This window comes from Scophthalmus maximus, chromosome 7 (genome assembly GCF_022379125.1).
Source record: "Scophthalmus maximus strain ysfricsl-2021 chromosome 7, ASM2237912v1, whole genome shotgun sequence".
NCBI lineage: Eukaryota > Metazoa > Chordata > Actinopteri > Pleuronectiformes > Scophthalmidae > Scophthalmus > Scophthalmus maximus.
The window spans coordinates 24,362,501-24,385,000 of record NC_061521.1 but is presented as its reverse complement, the minus strand read 5'-3'; the positions used below and the strand labels follow the sequence as shown (position 1 = coordinate 24,385,000).

The window sequence follows — 22,500 nt, the reverse complement described above, 5'->3', positions numbered from 1 at the left end:
ACTGGGCCAGCCGCCCAATCACTGCAGACTGGGGGGTGGGGTTATCGGGAGGAGGAGGCGGGGCTAAAAGAAATCCAGGCGTTTTTTTTAGACAGAGGGTGAACAAGAGGAGCTGCAGGAGCGGGCAGTATGAGAAACACTGATGCCTTTTCTGAACATTAGAGCATGTGGACCTTTTCAAGTGGTCACCCCGATATTACAAGTATGAACCCGAACGTGATCATATAATATGTCACCTTTAATCTGGAGCGCAGCAGTCAGACTGCAGTAGAACCGGACCTCATCCACTTGCTGCTGTGTTACAGGAGCGACCGACAGAGTTGGACTGTGTCGAAAACGATAGCGAAGTGAAACCTGCACAGGAAAGGAAGACGGCGACCCGCGACAGTTTCTACCGAATAATAAGCTACAGTCCGTTTTTTTTGTTGTCGTTTGTTCTGAAGGTGCCTGTAACGAGGAAAATGACAGTGGTTTTCGTAACCGTTTGCTGAGAAGGTCGGGGACGTTCTCCCATTTCATGTTTTCTAATGTCTGAATTTGAAACGAAGTTAGAAACCAGCTTCCCGCTACGGAGGAGTCGCCTCCTCTTTTCCCCTTTTTGCACAATTCCGCTCCTCACGTTGGTTTCAAAGCTCTTAGATATAAGCTCCACATAGACTGCGACTGTTAGATATGATATATGTGATATGATATGGTGTATGATCTTGTCTTATTGATATATAGGCTCGTCCAAAAAAACACACTGTGTGATACTGTTCGATCAATCCATAGGGATGCGGGTCTTCCACGGTATATCTGACGCTGTTCTGGAACATTTGAATCATATCGGAACAATAACACTTTTTATGTTTTGGGACGTGCAGGTATGACGTTCCTTGAATTGTTTCGTTTTTTTTATATATATATATATATATATATATATATAATGTGACAGATATTAATTCTCCCTAAAAGAGAGGGATGTGACGTTGTGCATGTTCGTACTGTTATTTATCACGATATACCTCCGTGTGTCTTGGGTCCCGACAGGACGCTGTTCTCGCGCGACTCGTACCTTGAGCTAAATCCACTGATTATTGAATTTGCACACAAGTACGTCGACCGTGGCTGGTTTAGCTTTTTCCCTTTCGAGCAGCGTCCTGGGGATCTGGTGGATCGTATTTGTTGGGTCATCTGGACCAGATTAGTGTCCATCGTCCATCCGCGTGGTATTATTTTTTAACCAAATGCCTCCGTGTGCGTGTGCGTGTGTGTGTGTGTGCGTGTGTGTGTGTGTGTGTGTGTGTGTCTCCTTTATTTTCACAAGCGTTCTCCTTCTTTTTGAACCCTCAGACATGAAGTGTAGGAAAGGACAATGTTCCCCGTCAAGTCTCTGCAGCTTCACGTGTGAGCAACAAATTGTATTTCTTTTTTTTTTTAACCTGTGACCGGACGGGCGTCACGTGAAAAATCGGATTATTTGTTGTTATTTCCTCGGCCGTCGAGGCGTTAAAATCTGTGCAGAGGCGGAATAATCAAATCCCATTATCCCACAATCCTGTGCGATTCTCGCAGCCTTGTCTCCCCCCAGTGTGTCTGCTGACCTGCCTGATAACTAAGGACCACGTTCTCTCATGGAGCCATGAACTTATTTTTCTGTATTTATTTATTAAAAACGGATTAAATCAAAAAGGATGGACGTGTGTTTATTTCACAAAAGGCACATGTGCCTGTCTTTATACTTTACTCTTCATATTTTACAGATCTTCCGGTGATTCATTTGTATAATATAATGTATTATTAAAGATTAGTCAGTGACTCGCAGCCTAATGCTCGTGACCCCTTTCTATTAAAATGGTTTTTGTGGTTATTTTACATTTTTTTTACATATATCTCATTTTAAAAGTAAAAGTCATGCAACAGTTAATTGATTAGTAATCAACACCTAAATCAATTGCCAACTCTTAATAATCGATTAATCGGTTCAAGTTGTTTTTATGGGGAAAAATATTTCAAAATTCTCTGATTTAAGCTCCTTAAATGTGAATATTTTCTGGTTACAGTGAACTCTGGGTTTTGGGAAATACAATCGACATTTTTCACAATTTTATGGACCAAACTAATCATATTAATGGAGAAAATAATCGACAGATTAATCGATGATGAAAATAATCAGGACATTTGCAAGTCTTGTTAAAACAAAAAGTGTGTCTGATCTTTGATATTTTCATTTAAATCAGTTTAATTCATAACAGTAAAATTATCCCATATTTCACAAAAAAGTAGAGAAGAAAAATTGTGTATAATTGTTTTTTTCCTTCTTTCCTCTCCCGTAGATTTATCAGGTTTTATCTTCTGACCATTTAGACTTCGACCTATCGCCTTCCCCAACTGTACTTGAACTCTCGTAGTGTTTAACGTACAGGGAGGTTACATTTTTATTATGTTGTACTTGTACTTCTCAGTACAGGATAATCCTCTGTCCTTCTCGGCCTCCGAGACGTTAACACGTACAAAATTATGAGTAGGCTGTTCAAGTGAGGACGAGGATGATTAATAGCGACATGTATTCGTTAAATTCCCACCACAGCGTGGGAGAGAAGAGAAACTGTGCTATATTATAACAATTATGGTGTAAAATGCCCCCAGATTCTCCATTTCCAGTCTTCTTTGATTATCAGCTAAATGTACTTGATCAATATTCATCACGCAGCAGAATGGATCCTGTGCGTAGCATATTAGTGTTTACATTATATCTATAATTAGTTTTATTATCACTGAAGATGCATCGACATGAAAGGAGCATTTTTATGTCGCTGTTGAGCAGTTTCCTCTGACAAAATGCATCATATTCCATAAGCCCATCATGTTTCGTGTTGTTACCTCGAATAATTGATTTTTTTTTTTTGCCGTCTAAAATGTGATTTTCTTCTTTTTGAACGAACAGAAATAACAACAACCAACCAGTGATACCTTCTGTGCATTTATTTTTAGGAGAACTAGCAATCAGACAGTCACCTCTGTTCCTGACCTGAAATCCTGATCCCAGGACCAGATTATATATCTACAACTCTGCATCTTCACTGACACACACACACACACACACGTTAAATATACAACTGCAGCCAGATGAGTGTGTCTCACTGTCCATCTGCATCCTTGCTGAATCCGTCTCTTAATGCTGAATTCAACATTGGGTGTATAGCGCCTCCTGGTGGCTGGAAGGAAATACTAACTAATTAAAAACAATAACTTACAGTATATGATGTTCAGTACACCACTGTTCAGCAAGTATGAAAAAACAAAAACAAAGTGGTGGACTCTCCCCAGTGGCTTCATCTGCATATTGTGAAAAAATAGAACGACACGCGAGCATTTAGCCTAGAAGATGAATTAGTGATTGCAGCACAGTGGTCTTTCTTTCTTGGAGGCACACAACAGACTGACAAGTGAGTCAAAACTAAAAATCTGCACATTTAAAATATATATATATATATATATATATATATATATATATATATATATATATATATATTTCTAATAACAAAGCAGACAAATATTCTTTGGTTGCTCCCCATCGGGCTCAAAGCAAATCTTAAAATCTTGGCACATGATTTGCTGTGTTAACTTTAATCTTTGTTCCTATAGTTGTTGTGAGATTATACTTTAGGGGAGGAGTAAAGAAAGGACAGTATCATCAATGGGAGTAGAAGTAATAATACATACAATGCTGAGACATGCTTAATTCTCATAAACTTATACATTATTGGTAAAAGTCAAATTAGGGCAAGAATAAGACATGTAAGCATTTCCACTTTAAATCTCCATAACTATATATAATATACAAATAAATGGGTGTTTTTTTAAAACACCAATGTAAACTCATTGCCCCCCTCCACATTTAAAAAAAACAACTTTTACAGCAGGTTTTGATTCTGAACATTCAATAAATACATTATTTGGACTGTCAAATTAGGACTGCAAGTATAAGTTGAAAGATTACAAGACGAACTCTAGAGGTCTACTGTAAACACCATGTACTCAATTAGTTTGATGTTTGGGAAAATATGCATTTGTTTGTTTTCTTGCCAAAAAGACTGATTCCACTCTCATGTCTCTACGTTACGTACGGTTGCCTATGTCTATATCCTGCAGACATTTAACAACATTAGCTTTTGGAGTTGTGTTAATTCTGTTCACCTAATGACTCTTAAGTCCGTTATTCACTCTCCTTAAGTGCTGTAGATGAATTTCTTCCAACGCCAGAGAACAAATATCTGCCTATATTTAGCTGCTAAAGAGACATCGGGTTTATCAGAGCTTCTTTGCTATAAAACTCAGCTGTGTGCTGTGTTCAATAACAATACTGATGAGAGCCAAGGGAGTCAAAGAAAAATGATTCATATACTAAAGTTTGCAAGATATGAAAACCAAAACGACGAGTCGAAAGATAGTAAAATGTTCACAACAGCTTAAGAACCTGCACACGCAGTTGATTATTATCTGTGTTCAATACCATGTGTGACCAAATTACTGAATTTCATACTGAAATATGCTTATGACGATCACTCCAATGATGATACTGTCCTCGACGTATAAACCCTGAACACTAGCTGTAGCTAATCACTAGGTGGCAGCACTGAGCAAATACATTTTGTCAAGTAAGATTTCCATCTTTGACCCTGACAATAACATTCAATACTATTTCCTGTCAGTCCCACACTAAATGTTGACCGTACATACTGTAGCACAAGAGCTATTCAGGATTCTCTCATTAAATTCCTCCTAAAAACCTCCTTTTTCATAACATAATATTTTTAAAGGGCACATTCCCAAATTACCAAAACATTCCATTTGCTGTCTGATATTGGGGGAATACTTTTTAACTTGCTGTATCAATTGCACTTGCAGTCTACCTGTAGAGTAATATGAAGGTGCATTTCAAAGTGTGTACATTGCAGAAGCACTCTGCAGAAAGGCATTAAGGGTCTGCACAGGGACTATTGGGGTACAGCAGTGTGCAGCGTGGGCCCTGCCGGAGGATCGTACGGTCTCTTCTGGTCGTAGCAGCCCAAGCACAAGACGACACAAAGCCACCGCCTCAACGCGGAAACACAATCACTACTCTTCAGACTGGAGCTTCTGGAAGAGAGGAAAGAAAGGGTTGTCAATCATACAGACGAAGTAGGAACATCGCCAATCGGACAATTCAAACTTTTTTTTATATTGTAATAATGCCATTTCATGATGATGACATCATGAAGTCACTTATATGATTGGTTAATCCTAAATAAGCTGTACATCATGTCTAATGTTACTGGTTTCACAAGTTAATGTATCACTACACTATATGACGTCATTCCATGCCTTCGTCATGGTGACATCACTTCCTGTTATATGATCATAAATTACTTTCAGAGCAGGTCGTGTCTATAGTCCTATAGGAATGCAGAGATACCGCAAGAAAATGCATTTTTGAACTGTGCATGACGTCATTTTCTGACATCACTGCTTAATGACGTCACTTGTCATATGACATCATGCGATGGGGAATAGTTTTCTGATCAAGGTGAGCTTTCCATTTTCTCTCTAGTCCCATTATTTGCAAAGATATCTTGGGGTCATATTTCTGTTGACCTTGACCTTTGACCAATCAGCTCCAAAAGTTAATCATCTGGAGATAAACTCCCAAGTGATATCAGAACCAAGTTTGGGAAAAATCTGTATTCTGTATATGTGCTCTTGAGTTATAATAATGAAATCTCTTAGGGAAGTTTGTTAACCTGTTGTTTCAGAGCCTCCATGGATGTGAACTCAATGTGCTCTCTCTTTTTCCGGATCCAGTCAGGTTCGTCTGGGATCAGGACCGACAAAATCACCTTCACCAAGATGAGCACATGCTGCAGAAGCACACAGAGTATAAAAATAAATAAAAAGGTTATGGGAACATTATTATGTCTGTGTCTTTCCCTGACGATCTCTCCGTCCTCCGTCTTACCTCCACCAGAACAGCCAACAACAGAATGTTTGTGCCGCTCAGCCCGCCCTCCCGACACAGCTCCTGTAACCGTGGCGACAGCAGCAGCAGCCAGCAGTTGGACACGACGGAGACAAAGCTCAGGACCTCGAACGCAATCTGCAACGCGGCACAATGGCATCAGCTGTCCGCGCGTAACACAACTGGCTGAGTGTGACATACCGGGCTGCACCTCATTTCTATTGTGTGTTGTGTGCTGTTTTTTTTGCTGACCTGCCACACGCCCATGCTGGCCACGGGCGGGCAGAAGGGCTTGCGGAAGAGCTTGCAGATCTTATAGGCGTCCGATCGGATCTCCGTCAGGTTGTTGATGAGCAGCAGCACGGCCGTCAGAGGATACACGCAGGAGAAGAGGCTCAGATACCCAAACTGCACCAGGAGCTCAATATACTCCCCAAACAGGCCCTGCGTCAAAACAAGAGGCTCGCTGTTATTCTCTCACTTTGTTCTCACCTTCGGTTTCATTCAAAAATCTTAACTCTGTATACACACAGGGAAAGTGGGAAGGGTGCTTTGTTTCCTGAATTTGTCCTCCTGTGGGTCGTCTTCACTCTCCGCCCTGTGGGGGGCGCTGATGAACCGGTCCACCAGGAAGGGAATGACCGCCTCCGTCACCTGGTTCACCAGCTGGGTCACAATCAGCAAAGACGCCAGACGCTGAAGACGGACAATTTATGCTTGTTCATAAAGAGCATAGTTTCAACCAGCAAAGAAACAACAGCCAAACCAGAGGATTTGTAAGCCTTCTTTACAGACATAAGTGTGGACAACGTGGGCGTAGCTCCACAAGCTGTTGTAAGTAATTTTACAGAAATAAAACCCTCTAAATGACATAATTACATCGTTATGTGACAAATATTTAATGCCCCTAGCAACCGCTATGGTTGCTCACCCTGAAGGCGGGAAACCTTGAATACAATGTGAGGCTTAATTAATGGTGTGAAACAAAAACGCAAAATTGGTCCGATTATCGGATTGCATAAACAACTGTATACATTTTTCTGTGTCTCTGGTGGATGATCTCCCTAAAGTCAAAAAATCAACAACAACAAAGAGAGAAGCAAGCTTACTCCAAAATCACTATCTGCCCCTTTAAGAACATCAAGTGGGAATATTTCTTCCTTTGCTGCATTGATTTGCATTACTTCCTTTTATCTCTGATGCATGTTAATCAAGTGCAAAGTGCAAAGAACTGAAGGAACGTTAAGATCTGAGCAGTTTTACCTTACGAAGCAACGGCACGTCCTGCTTGAAGAAGGCGATGTGGAAGAGCACGGCAAAGTAGTTAAAGAAGGTGAACTGGGGGAGGGGGGAAACAGAGACGAGGGTAAAGAGAATTAGCCTGTCGGTTTCGCACTCCTGAGATAAAACGTTCATGTGGAGATAAGAAGAGGAACTAACCACCAAGACTTTGGCAGTCAGATGCTTCTCGTAGGCCGACTCCTCTCTGTGGTTCTCTGAGAGGACACAAGAAGAGGTCACTGGCTTTCTGTCAGAAATTGAAATTTATTGCGTGAGATGATCATCTGCTCTCTCATTACTATTTTCACTTGGTTTCTCATGTTTCCTCATGTCTTCCTCTAGACTGGAGCTGTACTATAGACTGTATATAAAGATGGAGGACATGACATTTCCCCAAAAGTGAGGCCAAATCATCTGGATCGCCCCCTGGTGGCTGGCTGCAGCATATGTCATAAAACCCACCTCCTCCATGTAAGCAGATGGGACACGGGCCAAACGAAGAAAAGTTTGTTAAATACATTTTTTCCAGAGTTGTTCATGTTTCGGATGAGTTTGGAAACCATCTCTTTATTGTCATATCATCAAAATACTGTATATATCCTGATTCTCCCTCTTGCGCTCCCTCTCCGCCTCGCTTACCGTATTCAGTCAGAGACTGGGCCACCGTCTTGTAAACGGTCGCCAGCATGTTTGTGTAGACGATGTGAAGCACCGAGGGGACGTAGACCAAAGATTGCGACAGCAGCGAGTCCCAGTCCTGGTGCAGCTGTTTCACCTGGGCCTCCCCCCAGTAGAAACAGAGCATCCCCAGCACTACCAACCCTGCAGGCGGAGAGGTGACAGGCTTCACATAAAATCGAATCAAAGTTATTTGGATAAATTTCAAACCAAAGTACCTACCCAGAAACAGCCCCACCACCGGCAACGACACCAGCGCCATTCGCAGGTCCCTCTGCCACCCAGGGAACAGGGGCTCCACGCGACCCGTCACGGGGTTGACGCCCAGGTCCCCGTGGAACCCAGGCCGGGGCTCCGCGAAGCGGTCGGCGAGGTGCAGGGTGCCCCAGCGGTAGGACAGCGACGAGCTCCTGCGTTTCCACAGCTCCATGAAGACCGTGGACCACAGCATGCTGAACACGGCCTGGACCATGTGGCCGCTGACCGCCGGGCCTGAGTCATCGCCGTCAGCGTCCGCGACCGGTGAGCCCGACAATGACTCCTCCATCTGCTTCTGAACCTCACCTGTGATGGGCGAGAAGAACTTTGTGGCCAGTTAGTTTGTTTTTATTTGTTCGCGTCGTCCTTCAGCCGGAATCATCATGCAGGGCAGTATATAAATGTTGCCACATATACTGCTACCATTAACGTACGTCTAGTAGTCTGCAGCATCTTCTGCTGATTTACGACGGTATTGATTTTGAGAGCTGACTGTGTCACCGCACACACTGAAAATAAATGATGAATCCACACACCTACCTGAGAAGTACGTGATGGAAAGGCCCAGTATCGCCGGTGCGAGCAGAGACCAGGTGTAGAAATCGAGGAAGCTGAAGTAGAAAGCCACGGAGCTTCCGAAATACCCATTGACTGAATCTGGATAAATCAGGAGACAAGAGCTTTTAGTACATGTACTGTGTTGAAAATAGCAGCTGTTCCTTCCAGTGTGTGTGTGTGCGTGTGTGTGTGTGTGTGTGTGTGTGTGTTTCATGCATGTTGCCACCCACCCAGCGGCTGGGCCAGCTGATTACCAGAGTACCAGGCCTCGCTCAGATCCTTCAGCTGCTCCGGGTTGTGGAGGGGAAACGTGTCCATGATCACACCAGCTGACCCGAGCTTCTGCCCTGCAACAGGTGTAACATCAAAACAACACCTCAAAACCAAAGTGACGAGTGAACATGGACGGAGGAGGACTTTTCTATCAAACTAATCTTTGTTTACACAGTTACACACAAACATATACATATTTAAAACACACACACACACACACACACACACACTGAAACTGATGCTGAGTGAAGTAAGTTCACGATTGAACGCGAGGAGCGAAGAACAGCTGGCAGGTCATGTACAGCGAATACACATTTCACAGCTGTATATTACATGAGAATGTAAGGATTTTTAAAATGTAAAAAAAACTAAACAAAGCTGTGTCCAAAAACTATTAATAAACATCAGTGACACGTTCCTTCATTATCATGACCTTATTTGGCCTCAATCCCACATTCCAGTCATACTCACTAGACGGCCAAATGTGTATTAATCCGCAGCCGAAAGTAGTCCTGCATCAATGGACTATTGAATCCTGTTTGAATAGTTTGCTAAAAAAACATTATTCAGAGGTTTAATTCCATTACTGAGCCTTTTTAAAGATGGAACTATACATTTGTGAACAAATGTTCATCTTTCTTGGAAACAAATGGACTTCAGGCTGCGTGTTAGACGCCGTCTGAAAGAGGCAGACGATCATGTTGTCGACAGTAAGTAAAAGCTAGAATAACACCAGCCCTTTCTTTTTAAAGTGCTGATCTTCAGCTGCTGATTGTCTGTGTTTCCATCTTTGCCTTGAGGAGACCAAAAAATATTTTACTTTCAGAAACAGGTCAGAAAAGAAGAATCTCTTCCCTCATGGGTGTAATGTCCTCACATTATTCCAATGACGATGTGAAATCTGACAACGCGTTGCGAGCACTCACAGATGTTGTCTCGGTTGTGCAGCGTGACGCTGTCTGACAGGCCCGGTACCCTCAGGTCCCTCTGCGCTCGCAGGCCGTCCAGCTCGTACTTCACGATGTAGTGTCGCTCCGCCAGCGTCAGGAACACTTCCATGTTGTCTGTCGGAACACCGGAATTCACGCAAAAACGCATTAGTGTGGGCCAGCAACGCTCGAAGAACTAGTCAAACCTTACACGTGACCATCTAAATTTTGTGTTGTATAGATAAACTCCTGTGTTGCATCGAAACAGCGTTGAGATGAACAGTGTTGGAACTGCGATACAATCTTTTTCACGTGTCTGAATTAGATTTTCCTCGTTAAGACGAATCTCCTGCCTCGTATCTCTGGAATTATCTCTGACCATCAGGACGACAGGAAGTCATTTAAAGACAGAACCAAGCTCTACTTGGATTAGATCACTGAATTCATGTGCAAACGAAATGTAGCGTGGTCAGCTGAAGGACAACAGCCATAAGGGGTCACGCCATTTCCCCCCGCGGTACCAAAATCGCACCGGACATCTTGTCCGCTCGCGCCACACCTGAGTCTTTAAAGTTGTCTCTGTCGTGGTAGGAGAAGGCCTCCATGTCCCGGTTGCGGTAGGGCCTGCACAGGCCCAGCTCCTCCGTGGCTCGTAGTAACGTGCAGCGCGGGGCGGAGACCACGATGATGTCCCCACTGGCGTCCTCCCCCGGGTGGGCCAGTAATGCAGCACCTGGGGTGGGACGGGCGGGGCAGAGACGCAGTTTTCATTATTATTATTTTGATATTTGTGTCCACAAACGAGGCCAGTATAGAGGATAAACAGTTACAGTAACCAGATATGGTCACATTTCTCCTTAAAACATTGAGCTGGCCATGTTTACTAAACTAAGCTAAGCTGCTTATAGGTTAGGTAGCTTTAGTTAGCTAAATTAGCAGTGTTTAGCTTACATAAATGTTACGGGCTAACCAAAGTGCTAAGATACATTTTAGCTAGTTTTAGCTAACTACATTGAAGTTAGCTGAAGTGCTAACTTAGGTCACCTAAATTGCTTACAAAAGTTAGCACTATGAAGTTAGCACTTCAACTAAACTGTTAAGATATATAAGAGTTAGCTAAAGTGACTAACATTTATAAGCAATTTAGGTTATTAAAGTTAGCATTATAGCTAACTAAATGGCAAACTTTAATTCACTTCAAAGTGCTAATGTTAGTAAGCAATTTATGATTTAGGTAATTTAGGAGAGCAATTCAGGTAACTAAAGTGCTATCTTAACTTTAAAGTACAAACTAAGTAAGCATTTTAGGTAAAACAAAATGTTTCCTGTCCCAGTTGAATTCAAATATCTCTGGTTTACATTTACATGGAATCATTTAACTAAAATGATCTGCATTGCCAACTGCCGTGTAAATGCAAATGCCATCAAATATTGGACCTTCTGGACAATGACTCATGTTCAATAAATATCCAATATGGACAAGTGGTCAGCCATGTTTGAGGTGCATGTATCCCTTTCCAAGGTTGCGATCGATGCAGAGAGAAAACTGATCTCTGCATGGCCGCTGCAGCTCATCATTCACATCCGAGCCCTTACCGCCATCTTTCTGAGAGGCCCCGATGAGTCTGATGAGCCACCTCTTCGTCTCGGGCCGGACCTTTTCTCCGAGCTTGACCAGAACCAGCGGCTCGACCCGCTCCGACACACAGCAGGGGCAGCCGACCTTGCTCCAGCCTGGCCCAATGGTGCTGGCGGCGCTCGGTTTGCCGAGGACCTTTCCCTCGGGAGTCACCTCCTCCGGCCGCTGGGCTTTTTCTCTGCCGATGCCACCGGCGCCTCCACCTTCATCAGCACCCGCCTGACTCATGGTGAGACTGGGAAGACGTGTTTACAAAAAACAGCTTCAGTTGTGGCTCGTGATCCTGTAACCTGGACATGAACAGGAGTTTCTAGAGAGGTTTCCTTCTTCTTTAGTGCTGTTTTCTCCTTTTTAGCCAAACTAGTGTCGTGACTAATTTGTACAGAAATTATTGTTCCCCAGACGATTAAGCCCCCAGACCTTTTGTCTTGCTCCACTAATAGGTTGACATTTGTGAAATATCTTGACAACTATTGGACGCCTTCCAATGAAATATGGTTCAAACATTAGTGGCGCCCGCAGGATGAATCCCTCGGACATGGGTGATCCCCTGACTTTACCTCCAGCGCCACATTTCCTCTAGCGTATTTCAATGTCTACCAAATGGATCGGACAATTGGACCTTGTACCAGACGACAAACTTAAGTAGTCACTGGAATTCTCCGCTTTTCCACCAGCATTGGGGTTCTCACCTGTGACCTTCGGTGAGATATCTCGACAACTATTTGACGGATTGTTGTGATGTGTGATACACACATTTTGATTGGTTGTAATAATAACAATGATCCCTTAACTTTACTCCTTGTCCAATACTATGATTTCAGTCCAAATACCTACAATGATCAAGATATAACCAATCGGTCTTAACCACACACAATGTTATGGTACACAGAAGAAAATACATACATAATTTCTCCATAATCATTTTACACAAGAAGCCTAAATGTCATGAAGATAGGATGAGGAGGTTTTGTCAGGAGGAAGTCGGAACAAACAGTGTCAGCCGGTTTAAGGTTAGTGTGCCACCGGCCGCTGTAACCACCTTTCTGCGGTGCTGCAATAGACAAGTTGTCACGATCAATCATTTACGCATTCGAGTGCAGTCACATTTCAGTTATTGCATTTGCATGAACAGCTATTACATTAGATAGAGCAGATTTGCATGTGAGACTGAACATGCAGGCATTTTTTTCAGGCATAAAAAATTTTGATCTGCATCTTGTGCTTTGTCATTCTGGCACTCTTGGCCAGTAGCTTGCTGCCACCCTGAGGATATGGTTGAACCGCTTAATGTTGCAGTTTCTCGGGGGCAGGAAACAGCAGTTAAGTCGCTGCCAACCACAGAATAGAAAAACACAAACAACAACAACCTCTTCCTCTGTTCTGTCTGCGCCACAGCTGGGCTTGATAGATACACACTGAACCACAGACCACGCACTCGTGGAGGACGACTGAGACGAAGAGCGGCTCGGCACTTCCTATTTGTCATACAGTTGCTGTGTAAACATGCAGTGACAGTGGGACATACTGTACGACAGACCTGGCAGGACGTAGATGATGAGGTTACTACAGCGGCACCGCCTCCAAACTCCTGTTTGAACACACACACACACGGAAGAACATGAAGACAACATCTATTCAGTCTTACTGACAAGAAACCAGGAACAGCTCGGCTTGACTCTCTCTCTCTGCACACACTTACCCAGCCTGAGTGTGTGGTTCCTCCCAGCTTTCGGTCTATGCGTGTGTGTGTGTGTGTGTGTCTGTGTATGAGTGTGTATGGCAGGAGGAATGCGGAGTAACTTCCCAGAGGCTGCAGGGTGTGGACTGAGGGTTGTTTGGTTTTTTTATTCAGGCTCCTCCCTCATATCTGCTCCCTGATGATGCTGCTTATGCTGCTGCTGCTGCTGCTGATGCACCCCAGGGTCCTACTGCACCAAAAAACATACAGAAGAATAAAATGAAAATACGTCTAGGGGGCAGCTACAGTTTGGTATGAAACCTCAGAAAAATCCTCTAAAACATGTCAGGAAAACCAGATTTTTTTCTTGACAAACACAAACATAGGCTCCGAGATCTTGCGACTCGGGCAAAATGGTCTTAAAGTGCAACGGTCGATTTCTCTCTGGTGTATTCAGAACAATGGCAGTGCTGTGAAAAGCAAAAGTGTGTGTGTGTGCAAAACACAAAGAGCAAAGTGCAAGAAAAATGTGCTTTACAGTGTTAAAGACTCAGGTCTATTACTTCCTTGTTGTACTTTACATTACAGAGAAGATTATACTACATAGTCAATGTCAGCGGCTACGAACCCGGGGGTCAAGAACCCCTCAAGAGATCGCAAGGAAATAGGAAATAAGAATCCTCCAACAGAGCTATGTTTACAGCAAATTTCTAATATAGGGATAAGTTACACTTTCCACCCAAAAAAAGGTTCTGTCAATTTTCTTTATGTTTTCGGCGTAAGGGGTAGAAACAACAGGTTTAGGGACATTAGATTAGATTTTTCAAGCGTAGTGAAACATCATTCTGGATGATATTTGTGACTTTGCGCACCACAAGATGCTTTTCGCCATTTTGGTTTTCACACATCCTTCGAGCAGTATGGGCGTTTCTACGACGTTAGCCATATCTACATTTGGCTGTCAAACATGACTAATTCAATGTTCCTTCTCCAAGTGCCAATTGACAAAATGGTGTCCTGTCGCAATCAGTCGTGAACCCTCAACTGACCAATAAGCATGTAGATCAGCAGAATGCTAGCATGTCATTGGCTAAATGGCCCTCCCTGTAAGAAACACCAAGGGAAATTCGTTTGTTTTTTTTTCCATCTTATTTCTGATATGTAAGCAATACTATATTTGCCAAAATGAAATGTGTGCCTTCTTGTCTAGAAGCAGGACAGTGTAGCGCCATTCAACGACACCGCGACTGTCCCTAAGGTGAAGAGCAAAAAGATTTCAGTACAGCAGCATATTTTTATATACAATTATTTAACTTCTAACATATAATTTTTTTAAATATTAAAATGAAAGTGTAAAGTGTAGTGTTTTTGTGAAAGCACTTTGTGAAGCTGCTTCTGAGAGGCGCTATATAAACAAAATTATTATTATTATTATAATGTTGAGAGCTAATTAGCAAACGTTAGCATGCTAACACACTAAACCAAGATAACAGTGCTGAGCGTTAATACCTGCGGCATTGTAGCATCGTCGTCGCTAGCATGTTAGCGTTAGCATGCTGTTGTTAGCATTTACCTCAGTGTCCAGCTTCATATAGAAACACGAATGTCGCCGTGGTCTAATGGTGCTGTTGTCGTCACCTTGTCTTTTTATCACTGCTACAAATCGACAGTGGTTTAAAAATGTTTAACAGCGTTTGAGAGGAGCAAACTGTAATTTACATCCGATTGGACGATATCAGCTGTCAATCAGCTGTTGCGACAACGGAAGTCCAAAATGTTCGCACGTCACTCGACTTCGAGATAGTTCCCGGAAGTTGTTGGCGCGCAATTCGAATCCAATATTCAGAGCGACAGAAAAACGCGGGGGGTAATTCGTCGTCAACAAATGTATCGATTAACAACAAAGCAGGTCGACATGCCTGCGTAGTTACTCTATGTAGTTAGTCAATACGTTTTCTTGAACAAAATAAAATAAATAAATCATAAATCATCATCATCATAATCCACTGACATGCTTTAATGCTGATTTATATTTGATACCAGGTGTGCTGATAATATACAATTTGATTATTATAAACGTATTACCTCTTCATAAGTGCAACACAGACGGTCCATTGATCCATTCTTCTGCTGCTCACTTCCGGGAACTATTGAGAGGCTCCGTGATTCGCCATTGCTGCGGGGGAAAATCTGGTCCATTGGAGTGAACGGAGATGTCGCCACCAATGTCTACGATGCTCTATCGTATTTTTAACTGTAAATAAGACCATCATTTCCAAAATGACCATCATGTTGTAATGAAGAAGACTTGAAACTACTCAGGAAAATGTTTTACTGAGATCTATCGTAAATCAAGTGAGAAGTAGAGTCATTTTTTCCTCATAACTTCAATATTGATTCGCCCCCTGCTGGTGATTTTAGAAAATACAGGATTCATTTTCCTGACTCCGTCTTTGCTTTCACCCCCCAACTATCGGTCAGGAATTGAAACTACAAGATCCTACACTTCCCAAAATGCAACCTGATGACATCTTTCGAACCCGGGGGTGAGGTGGAATTGTCGGCTTTTCCTAAGTCCTATCAGTCCTCCTTTACACCGTTCCTTGACCTCATGACCTTTTCCACTGAGGTCAAGGAATAGTAGATAGGAAGGACGATAAGACCGCACCCCACCCCCAACCCCCCACCCCCCCCCCCCCCCCTTGTTTGTAAAGCAGCTGTTCAACTTTTGAACTTCCTAAGCCCAAGTGGAGGAAACACTGATGGCATCACTTGTTATTTTGTGTTCAAAACATTAAACAACACTTCCTCCACATTAAACACCCCAGTGTAAAATTGTTGGCCTGTCCCCTTAAAGAGGACGTAATAAGAGCGTGACACACACACAGCACAGGTCAGACCGACATCAGAAATATACAGACATTTATTTACAAAATATACGTTTTCATCTTGTCGTTCCAAAAAACGTTCTACGATATCACAGTAAACAGATTTTTAGGAAATATTATTTTGTGCTGCATAATTTAGCACACGGAAAACTACTTGTCACAATCAAAGATTACAAGTTGTTGTTTTCAACTTTATCACATAAATATACATAAATAAATCTGTTCCACTAGGGGGAATCCTCCCACTGCCAAGCATCATGATCATGTTTTATTAAACTCATCATCATCATCATCAATATTACAGTCATCACCATCATCTAAGACATCTGAAACATAGATTTTTGGTTCCATCTGAAGCAATGTCTTTGTAGTAGAATTTAAAATTTTTATAGAATATTCTCTCTTCATGATATTTCATCAAAAACAAATCAGTGCATGGCGTTTTTCATTAAATGACGTGTGCGTGTGTGCGTGTGTGTGTGTGTGTGTGTGTGTAGTCGAAAAACATGACACATTTTTTGGTTTTGGTTGAAACATATTCAAAATATTCAACTGGCAATATCAGAAACAGTTTTGCGTGACACAACCTGCATACAGGTTACCTGGAAAATGAATTATTGCTGATTGGTTAAGGAGAAAAAAAAGGATGAAAAAGGGAAATTTAAATCCTTCTGTTTATTAAAGTCCATGAAATTATTTCCTGCACAAGTAGAATTTTCATCACTGCATTTCTCCATCTATCATTTCTGGATGAATTAGTAGAATTAACTTTGTTCGGCTTTAGTTTATTAGTTATGTTGTTGTCAGGTGATGAGAGGAGACGTTTATTTAAGGATCCGCCAGTCACCTGGCCAGACGTCCTGCTGCGCAGTCAGACGGACTCGTCCGTCGTCATCTTGCAGGGATCCGCGGGGACAAATACGCCGGAGGCTTCGAATGGATGGAGTGAGAGTCAAAGGTCAATAACTTGTATCACATCGCGGACCCTGTGACCTTTGAACCTCCAGATACCCCACAGCAAGAAGTCTGACAGGCTGGCCTCATGCCTCCAGCTCCGTTCCTCCGTCACCATGACAACACTCTACATCTACTGTAAATGCATCCACACGTGCGATATCACTTCAACCACATGAGGCTGGTGCGATTTAAAGAATCTCCTCTTCTGTACAAACCATCTTACAAAATATTCTTTTTACATCTTTGTTGTATCATTAATGACGAAAGAAAAGAAAAGAGAAGGACACAGAGGATATTTTACCACCGACTCGCAAAGATAAATCTCCACGGTGGTTTCGAACGCTCACGGCACAATCGCATGAATGCACTTTCAGTATGATCTCCGTTCTGCAGCTTTGCTGACGATCACTGAGTTGAACCGATTCTTTTCCCGGGTTAGTTGATGAAGTCGAGGGATTCTCTCTCTCCCGCACTCAAATTCTTAACATCCACCTTCTGTCGCTCTTTATTAATCCCCTTTCTTCTGTCCGTCGTCCACATTCACCCACCACCCATCACTTCCCTTCCCGTCGCCGTCTGTCTACCATTCGCGATATGCTGCTGGCAAACGTTTAGAAAAATCAGCAGAAACGGCTCGTGTTAGAAAAAAATTAAAAAAATTCAAACGCTGTTTTCAGACATGAACTCTGAAAAAATGTCCAGAGGAGTTGGGGTCCGGACGACTTCTGGGGTTCGCCGTTCACGTGTGAAGAAACTCAGCAGGTGACTGTGAGTCAGACGCGGAAAAAAATCTCAGGAAAACATTGGGGGCGGGGGGGGGGGGGGATGTTCAGAGCAACGATTTGCGCAAAAGTGACGTGTCGATGACTGACACCGGAAAGCTGCTGTGTGTTACAGTGAGCGTGGGTGGAGATTAGTGGCAGTGGCCCAGGAGTGGTCGGACGTGGATCTTCCTCCGTGGTTTGTGGAAATCTTTGGCTGCAGACACTGTGAACCAACAGTGGCTCAAGCACGACGAGGGGCTGGTTACTAGAGGAGGTGGGTCACGAGTCCTGTGGCCCCTTCGGAAGAGCCCGGTCCTGCTGTCAGAACTTCTCATCGGGGATGACAGTGTTGAAGGGGTGGTCCCAGAACGTGGAGGTGATCCCGAAACCTGGAGGGAAGAACGGAGATCAAAATCAATTCACGAGGTCATGATCCGCAGTGGTGCAGGCTGGCGTCTGCGGGGGCTGCCCAGCGCTCACCCGCCCTCTGGTGCTCAAAGTGGTGTTTGACGTGGTAGGCCTTCAGGCCGTACATGTACGAGCCCCTCCTCGGCGAGCCGTAGTGGAGGTAGTAGTGGATCATGTCGTACACGACGTAGCCGCACAGCCCGCCGACAAACACGGACGTGGCGAGGATCTCCGGCAGCGTGTGGCGCAGGATGGCGTAGAAACTGCCCACCACCAAGGAGGCCAGGCCGGGGGGGAAGACCAGCCGCGAGCCGTCGAACGGAGACTGTGGAGGGGGGGGGGGGGGGGGGGGCAGAAATGTGTGTGACACGCACAGAGAATTAGATTTACACATGAACAATATGAAAATATATCTAATAATATGTACAGGGGGCTGCACGTTGGCGTAGTGGTCAGCGCTGTCACCTCACAGCAAGAAGGTTCTAGGTTCGAATCCCGGTTCAAACCAACCAGGGCCTTTCTGTGTGGAGTTTGCATGTTCTCCCCGTGTATGCGTGGGTTCTCTCCGGGTTCTCCGGCTTCCTCCCACAGTCCAGAGACATGCAGAATGGAGTTAGGTTCATTGGAGACTGTATGTGTGAATGTGAGAGTGAATGGTTATCCGTCTCTGTATGTGGCCCTGTGATAGGCTGGAGACCTGTCCAGGGTGAACCCCGCCTCTCGCCCAACCTCAGCTGGGATTGGCTCCAGCCCCCCGCGACCCTTATATGGATAAAGCGGTAGACGATGGATGGACATATATGTACAGGTGTAACTTGTCATTTGGTTTCCTCCCGGGTCCGTTTGTCTGTTTGTCAGCAGGATTTACGAGTAATATCCCGGGGAAAAAAGACACACAATTTCTGACATTAAAGTCGTAAATTTGAGGGAGAAAAAATCTTGAATAGTCTCTGAGATTAAAGTAGTAAATTTACGACGGAAAAAAAACAGGAACAAATTGTGTTTCTGTTTTTCAAAGAACTACATCTCTTCAGGATCACCACGGTCGTCAGCGGATGACCTCATCGAATGATACTTTGCAGACAAGCGATATTTCAATAAGCCAGTTTCTGCGATCCGCAGGTGAGCCTGCCGCCACGTCTCGTACCTTGTGGTGCTGTCCGTGCAGCAGGAAGTGCAGCGTGATGAGGTAGTAGTTGTGGGCGGGCGGTTTCATGTGGAACACAAAGCGGTGGATGCAGTACTCGACGAGCGACCACAAGAACCAGCCCGTCAGAAAGAGCACGGGGAACATGTACTTGTGGATCGGGATGGAGACGTCTGGAGACACGGACGTGAACACACACACACACACACACACACACACACACACACACACACACACACAGCGAGATGAAAACGATGAAAACAAATGCCTATGTGTCTGAGGGGCTTGTGTGTACTGGTGTGTGTGTGTGTGTGTGTGTGTGTGTGTGTTACCTGAAGCGAGGACGATCCTTGTGGTGCCCTTCGCCAGCGTGGTGTAGCAGTACCAGCTGAAATAAAGCACAATGGGGAGCCACACCACCGGAACCCAGTACCTGTCGAAAAGAGAAACCAGACCAATCAAATCCTCTCATATTCGTGCTTTTGTCTTATATTGCCATGCAGGCAGTAGCGTGTCTCCTCTTTACTTATTGGTTTTCTAAATTTCTGATGCTATGTTCCGGTGCGGTTTTGGTTTTGATTTGTATTTTTCTTTCTTTCTTTGGATTATAAATTCTGTTTTTATTTGTTTCCCATTTGTGGGTTGGTCTTCGTCGCTGTCGTTTGTTTTTTTTTTGTTCCAATGATTGGATTTCAGTAGTCATCGGAGTTCCTTTTGATTTGACTTTGACGCACCAACAAGCGTAACTGCTGCTCATCTCAATACTTCACGTTCAACTGGGGCCCGTCACGATGGCCACCTTTTCTTCCGCGCGATACACTGTCCCAGAAATGATTGCGATAAACAATATCATCGTCACTTTGAGACCATCTTTCAGATACTGAATCATGTGAGCATCAGAGGCCTGCTGGTCGTTGAGTCTAGGAGTCTAGACTTTGCCTTTAGGCCTCAGATGAAAACAAAGCAATTTGAAGACATGGCGCTTTTAGAACAATACTAAGAAATCCCCTATTTAAAATACTAAGAAATCCCTATTCTGCAGTGAAAACTTGTGACTGGATCATATTTACGGTATTTTTTTGAATTTATTTTACCCCCCCCCGCCGTAAAAAAAGACATTTTCATCTTTTTAAATGATATTCTTCTCACTATATATATATATATATGTATATATATTTTTGAAAGTATCCCGTCTTACCAGGAAGTCTTGGTGCCAGCCTCCATCAGGGGGTTCCCAAACAGCCTGATCGGTCTGTCGACCGGCTGGTGGACCCACGCGTCGTACTTCTCCCCGAGGTGGCCGACCTGCCACGCCAGCGGCTTCCTCCAGTCCACCAGATCCTGCGGAGACACGGACGAGGGCAAATCTGTCACGCGGGCGTATTGGCGATAATCAGCACTGGGGGGGGGGGGGGGGGGGGACGACGACGTCTCAAGGGATGTGCAACCATAGCTCGTCGCCACTTGGCGTTATGGGCCCTGCAAGGCCCCTGGTAATCAGGGGCGCGCGGGAGAAAGCACAGGGGAACATATGAGCCTCCAGCAGGTGGCAGCAGAGAATGAGCAACTTGCACAGGGACTTGGGGCAGTCCAGGGAGCAGCTGCATCGTGTGCCTTTTTGCAGGTTCACTACGTTGCCACTGACTTTGTCTTGCCGGCGATGAGCGGCCAAGTCCGAAGACCCTCGCCTGATCTACTTTTACAAGCTTTTTTTTTTTTTTAACGAGCTCTTCCCACTTCACAGGCCGGCACCCGAGGTCGACGAGAGGCTGGAGAGAGGCTGCCGGCCGCTCCCCGGCTCGGAGAAAAACACAAAACAACAACAGCACACGGTGCAGACTTTATGGTTTTACATTCTGTTGTAAAGAATAAATTCAGTTTGATGAACTTGTCGTATCACTGCATGGGTTTGGAAGTCATGGACCAAAAGAGAGAAAAGGGAACAATCATAAGAGTCATAAAAACAACAAGAACACAAGTCAACTCTGCTTTATAAATATATAAAAGAAAGAAGTGAGACTTCCTGTCACATGGTTGGATAATCAAACTTTCACCTCCTCCAGGGCAGAGCGTCTCCCACACACACTGTGAACGTCACAACACTTGACAAATATCACACGGATAATCTGTATTTATCTTTATGCTCAGTGTGTGACACTGTTATCAAAAGTGAATAATTCTCCTCGAGCAACAACTGATATTGGAAAAAAAAACTATGACACCGACGGTCGTGGACAACAGTCATTGACGGCCTGAAAGATATTTTACTGGTTTCGTGCTCGTGTTTATATTTGTATGTTTTCCCAAATTCCACTGTAACAACAAAGACGGGACGCTGGTTTCGGGTTCAGGTGGAAAAAAAACCAAAAACAAGACAAAGGAATCTGGGACACGTGCGCGTGTGTGGAGCCGTGCCTCGCATTCCTGCGGTGACACACACGCACACACACGAGGACAGGTGTACCGGTTTTGCCTCTTCTCCGTCTGTCTAGCGCGGTACCGACGTTACGAAATAAGGTGTAACGGACCAATGAAACGTCTTCACGTGAGAAAGAGGCGTGTCCGAGGCCGCCGACACATAAAGGACGAGCCCGCTCGTCGCCACGTCTCCTGGCATTACAAAAAAGATGGAGGACAGCCGACGTGACACCGCGTGTATTTTCGATGATTTCTAGACTTTTTAAAAGCATTTAGAAGCTGCGTTTAACTTCAGGTTCGCTGTCGTCTGCCACTGTCAGAAGGAAACGGGGAAAACTCCGCAGCAGAAGTTGACGCCAAACGCTCCATTGAAAAGCAGCGAGGAAAAGAGTGAACGGCCAATCACGTCGCGATCTCTTAGCTGGTTGTGGGCCCGACAACAAGAAGTGCGTCATTGTGTGTTTCTGCAAGGACGGGATTTTCTTCCCCCAGAACGGACGGTGGAGTCGCGTCTTCGAGAGGTTTGTGTTTTAGAGTCGGGTCACGGGTCGGTTCAGTAGTAAAACGCACGCGCTGGCGACAGGGGTCGAGAGGTCGGGTGTTATGACATGATTGTGTGTGTGTGTGTGTGTGTGTGTGTGAAC

General features: G+C 44.2%; 3 protein-coding genes across 5 annotated transcripts in view; 1 reads left to right on the top strand and 2 right to left on the bottom strand.

The window, feature by feature from the left end:
- snrkb (SNF related kinase b) overlaps positions 1-1,671 on the top strand; it is a 14,496-nt gene extending 12,825 nt beyond the window's left edge. The window contains exon 5 of the mRNA XM_035642697.2: positions 1-1,671. This exon is cut by the window's left edge and continues 1,482 nt beyond it. The gene's annotated coding sequence lies outside the window, so the exon portion shown is untranslated.
- Positions 1,672-2,949: 1,278 nt separating this feature from the next.
- On the bottom strand, positions 2,950-14,932 carry ano10b (anoctamin 10b). The gene is made up of 17 exons (XM_035643498.2): positions 14,784-14,932; positions 13,296-13,524; positions 13,134-13,184; positions 11,551-11,828; positions 10,514-10,687; positions 9,952-10,089; positions 8,983-9,099; positions 8,735-8,851; positions 8,159-8,500; positions 7,898-8,080; positions 7,418-7,473; positions 7,241-7,315; positions 6,509-6,673; positions 6,230-6,421; positions 5,978-6,115; positions 5,763-5,879; positions 2,950-5,121 (listed from the first exon to the last, which is right to left on the bottom strand). The coding sequence occupies exons 4-17, from the start codon at positions 11,819-11,821 to the stop codon at positions 5,101-5,103; spliced, it is 2,106 nt and encodes a 701-aa protein (XP_035499391.2). The 5' UTR covers positions 11,822-11,828; positions 13,134-13,184; positions 13,296-13,524; positions 14,784-14,932; the 3' UTR covers positions 2,950-5,100.
- A 1,247-nt stretch (positions 14,933-16,179) lies between these two features.
- The window catches only part of fa2h (fatty acid 2-hydroxylase), a 29,491-nt gene continuing 23,170 nt past the window's right edge, over positions 16,180-22,500 (bottom strand). For all 3 annotated transcript variants that reach the window (XM_047333064.1, XM_047333063.1, XM_035643496.2), the window contains 5 exons: positions 20,637-20,779; positions 19,771-19,871; positions 19,439-19,611; positions 18,364-18,616; positions 16,180-18,272 (listed from right to left, as the gene is read on the bottom strand). In XM_047333064.1, coding sequence (XP_047189020.1) covers positions 18,205-18,272; positions 18,364-18,616; positions 19,439-19,611; positions 19,771-19,871; positions 20,637-20,779 — 738 coding nt within the window. In that variant the 3' untranslated portion in view covers positions 16,180-18,204. The remainder of the gene's footprint in view (positions 18,273-18,363; positions 18,617-19,438; positions 19,612-19,770; positions 19,872-20,636; positions 20,780-22,500) is intronic.

Bases quoted from the DNA above. Each gene is read 5' to 3' on its own strand.
- ano10b (XM_035643498.2), bottom strand. From the start codon at position 11,821: ATGAGTCAGGCGGGTGCTGATGAAGGTGGAGGCGCCGGTGGCATCGGC. The intron at 10,688-11,550 runs GTAAGGGCTCGG...GTCCCACCCCAG, and splicing joins GGCCTCTCAGAAAGATGGCG to GTGCTGCATTACTGGCCCAC. The intron at 7,316-7,417 runs GTTAGTTCCTCT...CCCCTCCCCCAG, and splicing joins TGACTGCCAAAGTCTTGGTG to TTCACCTTCTTTAACTACTT.